General features: G+C 45.1%; 1 protein-coding gene across 1 annotated transcript in view; it reads right to left on the reverse strand.

The window, feature by feature from the left end:
* Positions 1–20,760, reverse strand: part of LOC144752380 (butyrophilin subfamily 1 member A1-like) — a 373,692-nt gene that overhangs the window by 144,018 nt on the left and 208,914 nt on the right. The window contains exon 6 of the mRNA XM_078640315.1: positions 916–936. Within this exon, the coding sequence (XP_078496441.1) occupies positions 916–936 (21 nt within the window). The remainder of the gene's footprint in view (positions 1–915; positions 937–20,760) is intronic.

Raw genomic sequence — 20,760 nt, forward strand, 5'->3', positions numbered from 1 at the left:
CCAGGAAGCCTCTTCGTTTCGTTGCCAATGAGCTGGTGGCATTATCGGGTTTAAGTTTGATCAAAGCCATGCAGTTAGATTTTGTTGTAATATCCAACAATTGGCTAGGGACCAGTTTAGTGTGGACCGAATTTGTTTTTAGACAACAGTGGAGGAATGCAAGGACCACAGTGCTATGGAAAAAGCCATGAAAGAGTTAAACAGGGCTATGAAGATTTTCTGTGTGGGTTTGGGGATTCAGACCATCGCACATGACGGCATCACTGGAAAGGAAGGCCTTTTGTTTAGGGAAGACGGTGTCCACCTAACAAAATTGGGGATGGCTTATTACATACTGGAAATAAGAGATATGTTATCGAAAGTTTTGAAAGTGGATTTGTGGGTATCTTCCACAAGGGAAGAATAAAAAATTAAAAAAGAAAAAGAAAAGTAGGGTAAACGGAACAAAACATGGTAAGATAAGAAAGGTTTTGGTTTTGGGTGGGGTCAGGAAAAATCCATGTTTTTTCCTGAGTGGCGGAATAGGGGGAGGTCAAGATCTAGAGCGGACTTGATCGTCCTTCATGAGAGAGGGTGGTGGGAGGTACAGGATGGGGGAAAAGAAAAGAAAAGATGGAAAGTGAAAGATTTTGAAACATGGGGTGAATTCAAGAAAATGAAGTTATATTGGTTTTTGGAACAATACAGTTATTAACAAACAAGTGCAAAAATAAATGTTATGGTTTTGGTACAATATGTAAATTCAACGGTTCTGAAGATAAGTGTTAAATTACAAGGTTTGTAGGTTTACGGATATTTTATGAAATTGCCTGATCTAATGAATAAAGTGGCCTTTTATGCTACCAGTGATGTTTATCTCATTGCGTGGTCTGGGTTATTTTGGGCGATCAGCAATCTCTTTACTAACACACTCACCTAGTTCTTCTGCAAGTCTTCCTGTGGGACAAGACAAAAAAACATGAAAAGTTATCCAAATGTATTACAAAGCAATTCACAATGAGCCTTTTAAAATTTTAATTTCTTACTTAAATTGCGAGACAAACGGAGACAGAAAGATAACATGAAAGCAACGCTTGATGCCCATTGCTCTTCATTCCCCTTTTTCGTCCCATGCCTGCCTTGACAGGAGGCTCCGCTTCCCACATAGAACCCTTTAGTAGCATAAACTTCTTTTTAATTAGGATTATTCCCAGCTGCATAACATGGAGAATTCCCTTAACCACTACCTGTTTTTGAAATGTCTGCCCTTTCAGATTCTTGTAACACTTTCTGTCTCTGCATCTTCTGCCCTGGATTTGTTTGGCCTGTAGCTTGGCTCTTAGATGTCTATCTTGGTCTTTGTTTTTGTGATTCCACTCGTCTGTAGCCAGTTATGGTCAGCCGGGGTGAGGAAGGAGCATGTATTTCCTTCGAGTCCATCTTTTCTGACACTAAAAGAATTGATGGATAGTGTGTTGATTCAAGAGAAGTGATGTTCTCAGGTGGCACCTTGGGCATAAGTATTGCGCACCTCTACAGAATGTCGGCCATGTTGGATTGGGTTGGCCAGCTGCGTCGATTTTTCACTTTTTTTCTTGTTGGTCTCTTTTTTGTCAGTTGTTTGCATGGTGACAACTAGGGGGCAGCCGTACATTCTAGGGCATATATTTGTGCTTTATCGGCTGAAACCTTTGTTGATCTCACGTCCAAGAAAAAGTCAGGGAAAAAGCATCCTGGTGGACTGCCCTGGTTCATTCCTTCTTCCTTGTCCTTACTAGCGAGTGAGGAGGTATTGATATATTCACCTCTGCCTCACCCTAGAAGGTGTTTCGATGACAAGAATGGAATTTCCAAACGGAGAGGAGGAGTTCCAAAGTACCAGTTCAGCCTTATTGTGTATTTTATTTGATTTACTCCAAGATCGGTTCCTTTGTTTCCAGTAATGAAGGATACTATCCTTGCTGAATAAAAATAAATGGAAAAGAGACTGTTCCAAAGTTTTGGACAAAGCTCTGTCCGATTGATCATCAGGGTTTTTTGCAATCAGTGAGGCTAGATTCTGTTTTATCTAATTTGGCAGCTCGTGCTTCAGTGGTCATGGTGGATGCTTCACTGTCTGGTTCCTTAGAAAGAAAGGTGGTTGGTGAATGGCTTACTCTGGGCTGAACCTTGCTGTGAGAGCCACTATTCACTCACTGTATGAATCACAGAGTCCGGTCGAAGGTTTCCAACCACAGCTATGCTGACTGTATCTGACTTTGCTGACATGCTTGCCAGACTAAAGCTTCATGTATAATTTTTGCAAATCTTTTAACTCCTTGTGTGCTACAGGCTTTGTCTCTAGAGCAGTTGTGGGGGCTGGCAGGCTTGTGTAGACTCGTGATTGGATGACAGAAGGAACCCAACAGGCGTCTGTCCTTCGCTTTTGCCTTCCTTTTCTTGGTCCTCATCTTTTCTTCCCTCAGCTGGATGATTTGCTTCATAAATATATTAAGAAGACCCAGATGGATGTCTTAACCATCCCTTAAGCATCTGAGTAATCGCCACACTCCAAGGTATCTGCAAAGAAGCCCTGCTTCCAGAGGAAGCAAAGCTCTTCTACTGGAAATGCTTGTGGGGGCCTCTTGCTTCAGTGGCACACTCTGCGCTCCCCTTTAAAATCTTCTGACTTGTCACCAAAACCGTTTCAGTGCTTGGTGGCTTTCCATGATGTCTGACTAAACATGCCTCTGGGAAGCTCCCGACCCGGGCACACATATGCTAGGAAATCCTGCCCAGATTGGCATGTATGGTACGCTCAGACAGGAAGAGGACTTCCGTGTGGTGGGACTGGAGCCTCACGGCCACACCGAGGGTGCTGTGGGCCCGTAAACATGCCTGAACGAGAGACCCTGGTGGAGTGTCCTGCTGGATCTGAGTAGCAGGTGGCGGGGAGGTCAGAAGGCTCTCATCGAGAGGAGAGAGGTGGTGCTGAGTAAAGCTGACCGAAGGGGGCAGGCAATGAAGCAAGGAATCAGCTGTACGGCTGCTCTGTGACTGGAAGTTGAATGCAGCGGTGACCCAGAGGCTCTCTTGATGCTAGAGTATAAAGGAAGGGGAGCCAGCGTCTGGCTGCCTGCGACGCCTTGGAGGGTTTCCATCACCCTGCTGGCACCTGGAGATTGGAAGATGGCTGCCAGGCGAAAGTCATCAGTCGAGCTGACACTGAGAACCAGCACCGTTGAGGCCTCACAGCACGAGAAAAGAGCTTTGTCGAGGGGCCCGAAGTGATGGCGGTGAGTTGGGCCCCGCCTGCGAACTGTGGTGCCTCAGGGGGGAGCCTGATTGGGAATGCTAGCTGTGGTGGGGAGAGGGCGAGCCTGTGAGCTCTGGCCCACGCGCAGACCTGCACAGCCGGGTGTGCACCGAATCCCAGTCACCTGGAGAGGCCCAGGAAGGTGAGGGGGCTGGAGCACTGGAGACAGCTGATTGAGTGCTCTCCCCTTGAATCTCTAAGGAGGCCTGGAGTTACAGCAGGGTCCAGCCCTGTACACAGACCACGCAGGACTCCAGGGGACCTTAACATGCTCCGTCTATGGACAATACTATACAGTGAGTGTTCTCCACTGTTCATGACCTCGATCAAAGCGATCATTTGCCCTCCCAGGACAGTGGTGACCCGACACTGGGATTAGCTGCAACACTGAAGGTCATTCAGGGATCAAGAGCAGCGCTGCAATCTAAAGTGGACGCCATGACAATTAATATCAATCTACTGAAGACAGACCTTCCTAAAGTGCTCGACAGGATCAAGTCAATGGAGTGGATATACTGGCTCTGAAAATACAGTGTGTAAATTGCAGGCGATTGTGGCTGGAATTAAATGCAGCAAAACACAGATTAATTTGCCGCAGGAGAACATTGAGTGGAGGTCCTGCAGCAATAATTTGTACTTCCATGGGTTTCCAGAAATGGCTGAGGAGCCCTCAGCGGACCTCTTCGTGGAGGAATGGTTTACCACCGCTCTGGGCCTAATACCTCTGTAAATGTTTCACAATTAAACGTGTTCATAGAGCACGTGGCCCGATGCCGTGGCCTGGAGCGCCCCGGGAGCCATTATAGCCTACCTATTTAACTGCAGGGATAGAGCTGCAATTTTGCAGAGTGTCTGGGTCCGTGGCCCACTAAATTATGAGTGTACCCCGATCCAAATATATCCGGATTACATTTGAAAGGTTTAGGACCAGTGCATTAATTACCTTCACTGGACATAAGGTACAGTTTGCTGTTCCCTGCGCGCATCTGCATCCAATATTAGGGCAAGGTGTACTTTTCTGAGACTCCTAGAGAGGCAGAGGAGTGGCTGGGCTCAGTTGACCTCCAACGTGAAGAAACTGACTGTGAGTGGTGGGAGCAGAGACGCAGGGGGCCGAGGCTGTCCCAACTTCACCAAGAGGCTCCAACATGGCAGAGAACAACAAACCCCGAGTAGGCTGTGGGACGAATCCTAGTCAACCATGATGGTACCCTTCAAACGGACCGAGAACCCATTGAGTTACAGAACTCCTACTCACCATTGGACATGGTACTGGAAACTCTAAGTGATGAACTACCCTCTGGGAGTGGAACTGGTGCTTTCTGAGGGCCAGCTTCCTATAGATCTGTTTTTTGGTGGTAAGTGGGTGGGGGGGTGTTAAGTAAGACAATGACTGTGGGTTTTCTGCTTATTCTTTCTTCCTTCATAGTTGCATTTCATGGAGCATTGGAAATAAGAGCAGTTATTATAAGTGGGGTGCATGCTGGATGGGGATCATATTTTCCCAGTTTGGGGAGGTCTGGAACCCAGACAGCCTGGAATTGCTGCGCTCTGTTTCGGGGCTTGCGATCTACGGCGGTACAGGGGTCCCAGTCAGTTGAGTTACAACCTGGAATTTCATTATTCTAGTATTTGGTAGTGCATTTGTGGTAAAGGAAGGGTGAGTGGGACAATTTGATGGGGCGGGGGTTATAACCCATTTAACCGAGAGTTGTGCCAGGAGGGGATTTCGGCTATTGCCCATGGGTGTGGGTTGGGAGTGGGGCACAGTTGTTTCACTTAGTACATTACTATGTCAAGTTGGTTCAAGGAAATTAAGGTCCTTGTTTCCACAGATACAAGAAGCTGGGTACAAGCTTAGTGGACACAGTTGTGGTACCAGAATGGGGGGTGACCCTTTGGGGCAGAGGCTTAGTTAATATGGGAACCAAGTCTGAATTTCTCACGTGGAACGTTAGGGGGCTGAATGACCCACAGAAGCTCAAAAGGGTACAGCAATTTCTTAAGAGATATGGGTTGGCGATTGCGTTTCTGCAAGAAACACACACATGCGGGATTGTATCGCCAGACTGAAAAAGCATTGCAGAGGACAAATATATGCATCTCCTACTCCGAATCTGCTTGGGGAGTTGCAACATGGGTGGCCCCAGGAGTCCCAATTAAATTCACTCGGGTTCTTAGTGATAAAGAGGGGCGCTGTGTTATCCTAGAGGGGACGCTGCAAGCTCACGATGTAAGTTTGGTTAACGTGTCTGCACTGAACACAGGCAAAAGGGACATTTTGGGCTTGGTGGTAAAGGTTTTTCAGGTGTCTACAGACACAGAGGTTCTGCTGGCGCGTGATCTTAATTGTACGGCGAATGAGGCTATGGATAGGTCTCTGTCCCGTGAGGGAATTAAACCTCTTGCAACCAGCACCCTGCTTCAAGTACAAAATACACTACCGTTGGTAGACATCTGGCAACAGCACCATCCTAATACACTAGAGTTTTCCTGCTACACCCTGACCCACAGACACTTACAGCCATCTTGAATATTTTTTTGTTCATGCCTTGGCCACTTCTAGAATGCTGGAGAGGTGATATTTGGTCAGATATATCTCAGATCAGGCCCCTTTCTTTCTCGCATACTCTGTAGACAGAAATCCACCCAGAGTCCTGCTGTGGAGACTGAATGCTGAGGCCTTAAAGGAGCTTGTGTTCCAAGATGTGGTCTCTACTGCTCTAGTGCAGTATTTTGATGACAATTGGGGGACAGTGGGGGGCAGAGCAGTGGAGTGGGATGCCATGAAGGTGGTCATAAGAGGGAAATGCATCGCCAAAGCGGTTGGGGTGAAACAAGTCTTGGAGGATGATATTATGCAACAGGAAAGGGAATTGGTACGGCTGGAGGATGCGCTTCTGGCGAATCTTTCCGCCCAGGCGGACTGTAGGGTCCAGAACGTGAAGGTGTGTGAGCTACAGGACTAATTGGAAAAATACACTAGGAAGACGGCAAGATGACGGTGGTATTGGGGAGGAGAAGGCCAATTATGATGAGATTGCTGGCCCGGTGATCAGAAAGTGTTTTTTACCACTGCAGCACATGCTGCGGCCCAGGAAAAGGGCCGCAGCTCTGGCTGCAGTGGTAAAAGTCACTTTGTGCAAATCAATACAGTGTGCCATGCAACAAACGGTGCCTGGCACACGGTGCATGGATGTGTGGGAGGGCACTACATGTGCCCCCCCCCAAAACACTTAGCAGTAGCTCACGAATGCCCTGCTTGGAGCCCCCAAGCTCGCCACCCGAAAACACCACCAACTGATCCACACCACCAAGAAAACCGCATTCAAGGAGCGACTAGACAACAACGCACACAACAGCAAGGAACTCTTCAAAATCGTCAAAGAGCTCTCCAACCCCAGTGCCGGAAACAACGACATCACCCCATCGCAAGACCTCTGCAACTCCCTCGCCTCCTACTTCCACAACAAGATCGCAGATATACACAACAGCTTCAGCACACAGTCAATGCTCCCCACGACCGCACCGGCGCCCCCCACCACTACCCTCCACGCCTGGACCCCGATCAACACCGAAGAAACCCTTCGCACGATGAACTCCATCCACTCCGGATCTCCAACCGACCCCTGCCCTCACCACGTCTTCAACAAGGCAGACTCCATCATCGCGCCCCACCTACGAGAAATCATCAACACCTCCTTCGCCACCGCAACCTTCCCGGAGAGCTGGAAGCACGCCGAACTCAGCGCTCTACTGAAGAAACCATCAGCGGACCCCACCGAACTCAAAAACTACCGCCCCATCTCGCTCCTCCCGTTTCCGGCCAAAGTCATCGAGAAGACCGTCAACAAGCAGCTGGCCGCCTTCCTCGAGACAAATGGATCCCTCGACCCCTTGCAGTCTGGCTTCCGGGCCAACCACAGCACCGAGACTGCCCTCATTGCCGCCACCGATGACATCCGAGCCCTGCTCGACAACAGGGAAACAGCGGCCCTCATCCTCCTGGACCTCTCCGCAGCATTCGACACTGTCTGCCACCGCACCCTAGTACAGCGCCTCAGCAATGTCGGAATCCAAGAGAAGGCACTAGAATGGATCACCTCCTTCCTCGCCGGAAGAACACAGAGAGTCTGCCTCCCCCCGTTCAAATTAGAGGCCACCGAAGTCATCTGCGGAGTCCCCCAAGGTTCATCGCTCAGCCCCACCCTCTTCAATGTCTACATGAGCCCCCTTGCGGCCATCGCACGCCAGCACAACCTCAACATCATCTCTTACGCCGACGACACCCAGCTGATCCTCTCCCTCACCAACGACCCCGCCACCGCCAGAGCCAACCTACACGAAGGGATGAAAGACGTAGCCGAGTGGATGATGAACAGCTGCCTGAAACTGAACGCTGACAAGACGGAAGTCCTCATCCTGGGATCGTCGCCCTCCGCCTGGGACGACTCCTGGTGGCCCCCTGCCCTGGGCAGCGCACCCAAACCAACGGACCACGCACGAAACCTGGGCTTCATCCTGGACTCCTCCCTCTCCATGGCCAGACAAGTCAACGCCGTCTCCTCGTCATGCTTCAACATCCTGCGCATGCTACGCAAGATCTTCAGGTGGATCCCCACCGAGACTAGGAAGACGGTCACCCAGGCCCTTGTCACCAGCCGACTGGACTACGGCAACTCCCTCTACGCCGGAACCACTGCCAAACTCCAGAAGAGACTCCAGCGGATCCAGAACGCCTCAGCAAGACTCATCCTGGACTTCCCCCGACACAGCCACATCTCCAGACACCTGAGAGACCTGCACTGGCTCCCGATCAACAAGAGAATCACGTTTCGATTCCTCACCCACGCACACAAAGCCCTGCACAACCAAGGCCCAAGATACCTCAACAACCGCCTCAACTTCTACACTCCCACCCGCCAGCTCCAATCCACCAGCCACACCCTCGCCGCCATCCCCCGCATCCGAAGAGCCACCACGGGAGGAAGGTCCTTCTCCTACCTGGCCGCCAAGACATGGAACTCCCTCCCCACCCACCTCCGCCTCACCCAGGACCACCTCGCCTTCAGGAAGCAGCTCAAGACCTGGCTGTTCGAGCAGTAGTGGACCCCCCCCCCCAAGCACCTTGAGACCCTCTGGGTGAGTAGCGCGCTATATAAATGCCTTCATTGATTGATTGAAAGTCAATTTCAGTCTGCCTTTTTCATGGTGTTCAGACCGCCATGAAAAGGCAATCCGAAAGGGACTGGCACTGCAGGCACCGCCTCCATTATAGGGATAGGATTCCAACCACCGCCCTTACGGGATCTTGGATCCTGTTGCAGGCAGCGGTCTTTCCAATGACCTCTGTGTTCCGACCGCCATTGTTAAGATCTGGCGGTCGGACCGATGGCCTGGATATCGAGCGGACGGCCACCGATGGCCTGTCACTGGTGGTCTGCCTGCCATCGTAATGATGCCCTCAATAAGCCAAAATTCACCTTAATAATTTAATTTTGTATTGCGAAGACCCATCAAAAATACCTGAATTGGAACTTTGATCATGGACTTTTTTTATACTGTCACATATGAATGTACTTCCTTTAAAATATTGCCGCTAACTGTTCCACGGTGACAGCAACGGATGAAATATGTGACCATTATAATAGTGGTATACAGGACATCAATCATGTACTATTTGTGTGCACTGCCTTACACTAGGCTAGTGGACCCAACGGAGATCAGTGACCACACCCGCAAAGTCAAGTGCAGACAGTGGGGCTCGCTGCCATTAGCTTGGCGAGGCCAGTTGTGAAACCAAAGAGCGTTACATTAAATATTTGGGAACTCAAGAGAAGCAATTGGGTGAGATTCCCGGAACGGTTGTGTCCGGCGTTAACTGGGCCCCGACGGAAAGGCATTTAGATTTGCCCCACTAGTTTCCTTACCCTTGTCCTGAGGAGGCCGAGAGGGATTACAAGGCCGAAACACGCACGCGTCAATAGTCTTTGACATGAGGCTCTGAGTACAATTGATACATTTCTCTGACGAGCGAATGCACATTTCTGAATTACGACTTGTAGAGCGGTAATCTCCTCTTGTGCAGAGCTGATGACCTCTAAGTGGATGTCCTTTATCCAATAGGCGAACACTGTTTTTTCATTCTACAGGGGTAGAAGGAATTTACGAATTGTGTTTGTGATGTGTATTTTTTCTGTACTCTTTTGTATTTGTGTATATACGTTTGTTTGTTCAAAAGGTTGATATACAAAAACAAAGAAGAATATCGAAATATTGATGACTAAATAATCATTATAACGATTATTTAAAACGATAACTAAAAAACTCGTAGAAATGTGTCTGTGGGATGTGGGCAGGGGGAAATCCAAGATGGCGGGTTGAAGACACCACGGAGCGGTAGCACATTCGGAGGCTCACTGCTTTCCCCTACGAGAGAGAATTTCAAAAGACAAATGCCGGAGAAGGCAGAATTGAATATAAACTACAATTAATCTAGTGACCGCTCATCTTGAAGAATTTTCTGAATGTTGAGGTTCTACCTGACTCGATATTCTTGGAGGCTGCTGGCCACTCGACTTCCAGGGGCATCCCGGTTTGCTGCATCGTGGCTCGGCTACTCAGGACTGTCTCCAGCTACGGCTCGGTCAGCTATCCCGTGTGCTGTGAGCACACTAACGAGTGGAGGGACGCTGAATTTCTCGGCGGTTCGAAATATGGCACCTAAAAATGCACCAAGATCAACTCGGGCGCGTAAGGGTGCAGTAACGGAGGTCACAGCCGCCACAGAGGGAGGAGATGCCGTACTCGGAAAATTCAACAAACGACGGTGGTGGTGGTCGCCACGCCTGCATCCTCTCCCTTGGCTGCTCCTGAAAAGCTCGACCAGCAGCAAGGTAAACAGCTAATCCGAGCTTCTGTGCTCTTGGTGGCAGATAAATTACCGAGTGTTAAGGACAATTCAAGGATTAGTAATTCTATTGGAAACATTGTTGGAAATGCTGCTACTGTTGATGATGTTGCACTAACCTCGGAGATAATAAATAACGGGCCACCCAGCAGCAGTGAAGACACTATTTTGTGCGCTGGGAAAGATCCAATAGGCGCTAATGGAGTCATTATACAGAACTCTGATACCGGCAAAGATACAATCAGATTAGCTGGAGGTGTTAAATCGGCTGCTGCACCTCTACAAAGAGACGACCAAGTAGGGGTATTTGCAGACCTTAATCCAAGCACAGAAACACCCAGACTGATCTTTGTGGCGGAGTCCGAGAATCATGAAATAACAGGGGCCCCTGTTGTAAAAAAACACCGGTTTTTGCACCTAATAGCGCCGCGATCACTCTCAGCGTGGGTGACGAGTGTTCTAATGACGACTACGAAGAGATAATTGAGGAAGATGATTTAACTAGTTCTCCTGCAACTGTGGCAAAATAATTAGGACGCAAAAAGGGGAGGTCTAAAGCAAAAACTAAATCAAAAAGAGGAAAGAATTGTAGTCTCTATTTCTTCGGCTGTCAGTTCTACTACGAATGTAAGAGGCAAACCGATTAGTGAGGAGAGCCCTTTTCCCAAGTGGATTCAGGCGAAGGGAGGGGTCAAAATCATGGTGTTATTACGTTTATCTGGTAACAGCCCCACGGAGTTTGAACACTCGAAGGTCAGCGCTGCCAGGGCTGTTAGTGCCGCCAGCGCTGTAAGGGGTACAGTAAGGGATGATTTAAACTCCCCCGCTCCAAACCCTCCCATCTCTCCCGTACTATCCACAGCTCTACCAATGATGGCAAGTTCCGCAAGCTCTGCATCAATGTCTCTAATTGAGACTGAGGCTCCGTCAGAATTTGGAGCCGCTACAATGTCAACTACTACAACATCACAGACAAATTTAAGGATGGAAGTAGATGAAGCTGATTCGGGCACCCCATTTACAGTTACAACAGATGAGTGTGATAACGATAACATAACTAATAATACTAGTCACCTGGCCTCAGTAGATACTGAGAATTTAGATGCTAATCTCTCACATTTTTCTATGATATTAAAAACTCTAATGGAACATCGGAAGGAAGCACAACAGCACTTCTTACAGCTGAGAGAAGACAATTGCAAGATGCAAAATTATTTATTAGAAGTGACCAGCAAGCTGGGAGGGATCACGCAAGAAGTAGAAGAACTTCAACAAAGGGTGGTTGGGGTTGAAGAATTATCTGCTCGCACAGAGGTGTTAACTCTCCAACATGATACGCAGATCGAGAGCTTACAGAATAAAATAGAAGACATGGAGAATCACCAAAGGAGGCAAAATCTCAGACTTTTCAGCATACCTAAAGGATTAGAAGGGGCAGATCCACGTGCTTATGTTGTCCAATTGTTCCAGAAGGCCTTCCCTGACCTGGCAGATTGGGATTGGGACTCACAACTCCAAAGAGTACATAGACTTCTATTAATTCATAGAAACCGAGAGAGTACATTTTTCCGTCCCTTTTTGATCTATTTTGGCAATATCTTACTTAGGCAGGCGGTGGCGCTTAAAGCCAGATCTAATTCTGCTGTTACAATAGGAGAAATTACTTTTTTTGTTAGATCTGATTTGAGTAAGGCCACTATAGAGAAAAGATGGAAACTATGCCAGCTTATTTATTCCTTTAAATCATTGGGGGGGCAGGCTTTTCTCCAGGAGCCAGCTCGTCTTAAAGTGATCCAGGGCAGCCACACATATTCCTTCACTGATGTTAGAGAAGCTAAGCTAGCACTATCGAAATTTAGCTAAAGGAAATTAAGGGAGGAAAGACTGATAATTTTGTATGAAATTGCTGAGATAATTTGGAGTTTGATGTGATTTGGCATACTGGTATACAGGCATATTGGTAATACGTTTTTTTCTGCCATTCCCCTTTTTTTCTTTTTCTTTCTATCTTTTTCTCTTTTTATTGGGAAGCTTAGAATTTAGCCTGTTTCTCTTTGTGTGTCCTTCTATACATATCCATCCTCCTTTATTAACTATTTCTTCGCTTTTTCTATTTCCTTTTTTTTCCGGTGGTTGATGTCTCCCTTAGTAAGTTCTCTTATTAGAATAAATCATAATCGCTAAAGGAAGGGAAAGAAAAAAAAAGGGGAAAAAAATGTCTTTTAGTTTATGTCTCTTCTCTATGGTAGGGGTTAGTAGGGGGCACTTCGATGCCTCCTCTCCGCAAGGCTGCCCTTCCAGCGGCAGCAGGATATGGGGGGGTGCTTTCCCCTTAGGGACGGATGGGTGGGGGGAGGTTTTCTCAGGGGCAGTGGGTGGGGGTGATGTATTCTATGGGGGGTTAAAATGACAACACGAGAACTAAGATTATGGAAAAAGATTATGTTGACGCACTTGTATTTGTATTTTTACACTAATATTTTTGTACAGAGAGAACGAGGCAGTTTAGTTTGGTGATGTATCAGTTCAGATGTTTAGCGTGGAACGTTGCAGGCCTCAATAGCAAAAATAAGAGGCGTCTAGTTCAAGAAGAACTCAAAATGTATAACCCTCATCTTGCTTTACTATCAGAAACTCACATTTGTTTTAAAGATAAGAAACTATTAGGGCAATTAGGCTATGAGGTAATAGTTTGTTCTACATTAGGTGCCTCTATGAGAGGGGTTGCCATTCTGAAACAAAAAATATCTAAGATTAGTCATTATCAAAACTGCTGTGAATAAAAGGGGTAGATGGGCAGTAGTCCAAATGGACTTGGAAAATTGTAAACATGTTTTTTGTGTTGTGTATGAACCTAATATAGACGATCCATCTATGTGGGACTGTTTGAATATTGAGTTATTGGATTGGGAAGGTGAACTTGTAATTATGGGGGGTTTTAATTGTGTAATGAATTACGAGTTAGATACTACCAGACGGGGTGCTTCCCGTCGGATATGTAAATCACGTGCTGCTATACTAGAACTAAGTCGACTGCATAATGTAAAGGATGCTTGGCTGACTATCTATGCTAATTTAGGAGGTTATACATACTATTCTGCCCCACATAAATTGTGTTCACGTATAGACATGGCCTGGGTCTCGGATAGGATTCTGGAATCAATCTCTATAGAAATATGTCCAAGGGTCACCTTTGACCACAACCCTCTTCTTTTCGTTTATAATATTGTGTCTAAGAAACAGGGCCCAAGGCTATTTACATTCCCAAGATATTTATTATTAGAACCGGTATTCATCGCACAACTTAAGGAACATACCACGGAATTTATTAAAATTAACTTGAATTCTACCTTATCTATTTTTGCTTGGGATGCCTGCAAGGCTAGTATCAGGGGTCTAGCTCACCAGTTTATACGGAAACAAAACTCAGAGCGTAAAAACGAGATTAAAACCAAGATGTCTAATATTAGGTCAGTAGAAAATCAATTAGCAGAAGCCTTGCGTCAAGGATCGCAAAATATTGCTGAATTAAGACTCAGTATAATAAGTCTTCAGTCGATTATGAAGAGTATATTTAAAGAAAAAATGTGTATTAAACTTCATAAATACCACCTGTGTCAATATGAGAGCAGAGACAAAATTGGTAAAATCCTGGCTTACAAGGTAGCTGACGAGAAGGCTAACACTCTAATTAAGTCTATTAAAGGACCGAACAATGTCATCTATAATTAATCGGCGCAGATAATTGAACAATTTGCTAAATACTATAGCAATCTGTATACCCCTGAAAACTATCCAACTATGACTAATATACAAACTTATATTAACAATAATTTGACTAGTGATAGACGAATAGAAGGAATTGGGCAATTGATTGAAAACATCACTAATGAAGAGATAAAGTTAGCAATTGCCTCTCTCCCCTCTGGCAAGACCGCGGGGGAGGATATGCTACCAATAGAATTGTACAAAATATGTATTGAGGAACTACTCCCTCTTTTCAGTTTAGTTATTAACTAAATTTGCTAAACTGGTAAAGCACCTAATTCATGGAATACAACTAAGATTGTGTTTTTTTTTTAAAAGAACAAACCCGCTAATGAGTGTGGGTCATATAGACCCATATCACTTATTAACGCGGATGCAAAAGCGTTCGCGAAACTTTTAGCTATGCGACTTGCCCCTTATGCCAAAATTAGTTAATCCACAACAGCATGGATTCATTAGCGGTAGGGATACTACAGCTCACGTAAACATGGCGATAACGGCCTTTGATGTAGCAGCGATTTGCTCCACCCCACTTGGTATGATATTGTTGGGCGCAGAGAAAGCTTTCGACCGAGTGGGGTGGGACTATCTATGGGCTGTAATGATGGCATACGGTTTTAAGGGACAATATCTAAGATGGATGCAGGCCTTATATGATCATCCCACAGCAAAAATCAGTTATGCCGGCATGATTTCTTCTAACTTTATAATAGCAAGGAGAACCCGACAGGGGTGCCCGCTGTCACCCTTGTTGTTTGCGCTTTCTATTGAACTGTTCGTTAATGCATTGCAGGCCAACGTAAATATTATTCCGTTCAAATATGGCCCAAATTGTCTTAAAATAACGACTTACGCGGATGACATCGCGATATACTCAACTGATGTGGTAAAAGCTCTTCCAGGGATAACTGAGGAGGCTAATAGTTTTGGGGCAATCTCGGGATATAGATTAAATATAAATAAAACACAGGTTATTCTGAATTACAGACCGGAGACTCCTGTTCAGGGGATCTGCAGGGCTGCTACATACTTGGGGATTAAAATCTCATCTATAATAAAACAAATAATCGCACTTAATTATGACCCACTATTACAAGAAGTTTTGGTTTTATTAAAAACATGGCATAAGATTCCACTCAGCCTTACCGGCCGGATGAATGTAATAAAAATGAAAGTTTTGCCAAAATTTCTTTATCTATTCAGATCAATTCCTTTACGTGCTACTAATTATTATTTTTTAAACTGGATGGGGTTTGTAGTAGCTTTATTTAGGGCTACAAAAAAGCTCGCAGATCGATCGCTTTGCTTAAGCTCCCTACTATTAAAGGAGGGCTAAACTTCCCTGACTTTAGACTATACTTTTACGCAACTTTTTTGGGTCGCTTTCGTAGCCTGCTTAATACTAACAATCAAATTTTTTTTTCACCAATTCATGCTAGGTACAGATTATAACCAGTTTTTAGCAAGAGTAAATTATCCTAATTCCTTTAAAAGGGTTAAATTTAAGACTGCCAGGGACACAGTTAAAATATGAAATTTGCTTTTGACTTTTTGCAAGACCTCTTTTTATCATTCGAAACTGCTGCTGTGGGGCAACCCGGGGCTCCCCGGAATTTTCAATGATGGTACAGGGGCTGTTTCGGCTAGCCGTGGTATCACTAGTTTAGGGGATTTATTTGGCTCAGGCGGATTCTTAGACTTTGTAACACTTAAACTCCTTTATATACTGACTGATTTTATGCACTATAAGTATATGCAAATTCAAGACTTTTTTATTAATAAGATCAAACTGAATGAAGTCTTAGATTCGGATATTTGGACATGTCTATACTCGCGGAAAACTAAATCACTAATCAGTGAGGGTTATAACTGTCTTAATCGTTATAAAATAGATGACTCTATAAAACTAGCCATAAAATGGACTATAAGATTAGGAACAAATATAACTTCCAGTCAGACCTCAACCTCACTGAGCAGTATTAATAGTGTGGTCCAGTAGTCTAATTTAAAGCTCCAATGATACAAAACCATATGTCTCTTATACTACACTCCGCAAAGAATATCTAGCTGGTCTCCAAACAATCCATTGAATGATCGCTCTAAATGCCCCAAATGCGATTTAATGGCGGCGGATTTGGAACATATGCTCTTTTTATGCCCGGCACTGTCTGAGTTCTGGTCTTGCTTCAAAAATATTCTTAATCAGAAACAGATCAATTTTTCTTCCTTGTCAGTCAATATAGTTTTACTAGATATACAATCTCTAAATTGTCAAAATAAAGATTTAATTACTATATTATTTGCGTGTGCTAGGCTGACTATTGCTAGGGCTTGGATCTCTTTGAAACCCCCACACATTATGGAGTGGTGGACTCTTGTTCATGAAATTTACACCATGGAACTAGCATTAGCTAAAATAAGGGGAGTGCGCTCAATGAAGAAAGTGGATAAAATATGGGGAACGTTTTTTTTTATTTTATGGCGCATTTCCCTTGTATATAATGTATATTAAGGCTTATGGACTGGGAAGGCCGTAAATCATATTATCAAGTAGAGCATAAAGTTATACTCAATTGTGTCTTTTTTTTTCTTTCTCTTTGGTTTAATAGAACTGTATCACTGTGCAAAATTTAACATTATTGTATTGTTTTACTTCAAAATGCTTCTCAATCAATTTATTGTTTTGTTTTTCTCGTGTTGTCAATAAAAATATCTAAAAAAAAAAAGGGATGTGATTCCTTTGAAATAAGACCAATGAACTAAAGCCAGGATTTTGCACTGTTAGAGTTCCCTATGTTGAAATAGACATATATATCTGTTCCTCCTTGCTGACCGTTTTCTCTTTACCTCTATCAGCATTTATTACCTAAACCTTTAAAAATATATATATAATGGATGTGCTGTAGAGGTAGCCTGAATTTGATATTTTTACCCAATAATGAACTGTGTAAAAAAATATTCAATTTAAAAAAAACGTTTTTTTACATTTATCCGAAGAAGTATTTTATTTATGTAATATGGTTAATATTATCTTGTGGACCTCTTTGCGGATCCAAATCTTGAATAAAGAATTGACTGTAAACTGTAGAAATTGTCTGGAGCTCTGCAGCTGAATGAAGTAGAACCCTTTACCTAAACCCCCATTATTGCCCATTATTGTGTGTTGTATCTCATTTACCTTCACTTTTACCAAGACGAGTACTGTTAGTTATTATTGGTTATGACAGAGTTCTCACCGTCTGGCCCACACACTAGTGTGGGGGCAGGGATAGGGATAGGGATAGCCGTAGCTCTGAAGGACCCTGGACTACTTGCCCTCCCTGTCCTGACTCAAGTGCGGAAGGATTGTTTGTGTCACTAGTTTGTAGAACTGTAATAGCATCGGCCCCAGGACACCAGAAGCAAACAACCCCCACCCCCATGATTGAGGCTTAGTGCTCTTTTCCTGAGCTGTGGCCCCTGGGGGTCTGGCATCATCTTTCAAGCTCCACCATGCACACTCCTGTCCCCTTGACCTGCGCCCTGATGAATATTAGATTCTTTGAAAAGAAAAGAGGTCTTTGCAGGGGAGAAAGGCAACCGCTACTCATGCCCTCCTCACCGTCCCCCCTGTCCTCAGTTAAGGTGGCCTCTTGGTTTTCTTGCCATCCATCAAAGAAACTGGAAAACATTGCTGTCTCATTTGGTTTTGAGACAGCACTGGTCTTGTGTGCCAGGCAGGGTTCTGTGCAAGGAGCACAAAGGGGAATTGGACATTGGGGCCCCAGAAATCACCCAACATTCAAGGGTCGGCTCAGCGCCCTCAGCTCTGCGCGCCCCTCATGTCTTCCTGAATCAAATACGCTGCACCTGGGGGCAGACCAGAATATTACAGAACCTTGCAGCAGAAACATGCAGAGCAAACACAAACTGCACCTGAGGCTCAGAGGGTCAAGCTGGTCATGTGTCATTGGAAACAGACACTATTATGTTGTGGCCCTTTAAGCTGCAATCTAGATTGGTGTGGCACTGAGGACACGTATAGATTAGCGCCCCATGATTAGACATATGGAGCAACTTGAACAGGAGAAATCTCACGCTCTATAAAACTAACACTTGTAAAGCTTAATGCTCTCTCCAAAGTAGCACAGATATCACCTGAGTATGCTAAAGATGAAACAGCGCCTGCTCCAGATGTGGCCAGAGCTTCAATGAACCTCTTTGATTACATTGAACAACAACAAAGATGGTGGGAGGAAAGTGCACAAAACACCAATTACAAAGGGCGACCAGTATTGCAAGTGTTGTTACTGTCAAGGGATCTTTGCCTCAGTTGTTGCCAGAAGACTGATCATAACTAAACCCACACTCAGAGGGTCCTGTGAAGCACATGGAACATCACTGTTGACGTGACCACGTCCCACCCTTGCGCCGGGAGCAATTTACGGCATCAGGTTGAAACCTGTGTCAGCGGTGATACCTGATGGGGGCAGCCAGAGATTGGATCATGCAGACAATGGAGTCTCCTGAGAACTTTGTGGATTAAAAAGAAAATAAGGAAGGAATCCTCTACAGTGAATATCAGAAATATCATCAAAATGAGAAAGAAGACTGAAGGAATTTGGTTCAGTAGAGAGAAGGAAACCTTCAAACACAAGCATACTATAAACAGCCTCTCTAGAGGGTTTAAGGAAGTTAATAAGTGTACATTGCCCATAGAAAAGGAGGTCAACTGAACCTATTGTATATTGCGCTGGGATTGCGTTGAGAAACATATTTTTCTAGACAACATAGTTCACTACAGAGAGGGCCATTAAAGGTTGCTCTTGTTCACCACAACTTTCCTCCCTTATATATAGGGGTAGAAATGAGATAGAAATTAATTATATCCAATATGATGCATCACTGAAGAACCAACCAATTGGCAAATGGGTAAAAGTATGTTCACACCTACAGTCAGGCAAAATGAATAAGATCAGATCACATGCCCTGTTTTCTGACAGTTAAGTAACAGTGAACAAGCATTGGAAAACCCAACAGTTATGTGATTAACCTGTCAACAAATGCAAAACGAGGTATGAAGAAAACGAGGTTTCAATATATTAGGACATTCGAGCCTGCTTTCTTAGTGTTGCCAATGCTTGGTTGTGGTAGTGGTAAGTGTTGCTGGTCGCGTGGCAATGGTGGTGGTGTCGGCATTGGCTGTAGCTTTAGTAGGGGCATTAATCGCATTAGTGGTGGCTTGAGTGGTGATGTTGGTAGTTTGATATGACAGCTGATCTTTCTGACTTGAAGGATTAATATCTTAAATTGTGATGTTGGTCATGTGAACTGAGTCAACTGGAACATGCACTGCCCGTCAAATCGATGTGCAAAGTGAGAGTTGTGAACTTTCACCACCAACCAAAACCTGCTTCCTGTAGGTTTGAGATTTTTATTGAATTCCTGTGCCATGTAGTTTAAAGAGGCAACAAAGGTAGGTCCAGTGGCGCTGCCTTCAAACCAGGTTTTTAGCATCACCACTGACAATGTAACTTACACTCCATTTAGTTTCACTGTGTAAATTTATAGCTCGCCTGAATATTTTTGGCTTTTCTGAAAATCTGTCATAGATCCAGCCTTCCTGTGCCTTTACTGGACACAATCAACACTTCTGAAAAACAGAGTCACAAGTGTGCATTGATCCTCTTATGTTGATCAACTGAGGAGATTCGCAGACAGGTGGATGGGGGGGTAGGGCCGTCCTTATCCTTCTAGACCTATCAGCAGCATTCAACACCGTGAATCACACAGTGTTAGTCAGCTGCTGAGGGCTGTGGGGATTGGGGGGGCGGCCCAGGCCCTTCTCACCTCCTTTCTAGCAGATAGGGAGCAGACTATTCATTGGGATAATTTACAATCTGAGACTTTCCACCTCCCGTACGGTGTGCTGCAGGGATCGGCACTATCGCCAACGCTATTCAACATCTATGTCACTCCGCTGGCTAGTATCGTCAGAGATTTTGGCTTCACTTTGGTCTCATATGCTGAGGACTCTCAGCTCATTGTATCAATTTCTAAACAGCATGAGGTGACTGCCATCAGCTTCCATATCTGTCTGTCTGAAATCATGCGCTGGATGAGCAAAAATGTCTTGAGAATCAACACTGAGAAAAAGGAAGTAATGGAGTTTGGCAGGGGCCCTACCCTGTGGAATCAATCGTGGTGGCCCTTGAGGCGTCGGAATGTCCATATCCGACCCTTAAGGCTAGAAAATTAGGAGTAATGTTTGATAACCAACTAAAATTTGCTAGCCAGATAAATCGCCTAACGTCCTCATTCTCTTATTAACCACATCGCTGCTTGAGAAATCCCTCTGCTGTGCTGGACAGCAATGAAAACGGGTGTGGCCATGACGAGCTGAGCTCGTCATGAGCATGGAAGGGGTTAAAGACGCTGCGTTTGATTTTCCCGTTTATTCCTGAAGAACTAGTGCTGATAGCTCTAGTTTTTTCCAAAATAGATTACTGAAATGCACTCTATTTGGGAATTGTCAAGGCCCAACTGATTAAACTACACAAAATGCAGCGGTTCGACTGTTAATAAATATCCCAAAAGGTCATCCCACCTCCGCTAGTATAAGGGCACTGCATTGGCTTCCCATTCTGCAGCGAGTGGAATTTAAGGCCCTCTGTTTGACCCATAAGGCACTCTACGGAGGTGGAGCTGGGGACATACAAAAACTGTTTGCCTGGTACGTCCCCCGAGAAATCTAAGATCCACCAATGCAGGTCTGGTACAAATTTCTAAAATCCACAGAGCGCGATGGGGAGGTAGGAGTCTATCCCGC

This window comes from Lissotriton helveticus, chromosome 5_1, assembly GCF_964261635.1.
Source record: "Lissotriton helveticus chromosome 5_1, aLisHel1.1, whole genome shotgun sequence".
NCBI lineage: Eukaryota > Metazoa > Chordata > Amphibia > Caudata > Salamandridae > Lissotriton > Lissotriton helveticus.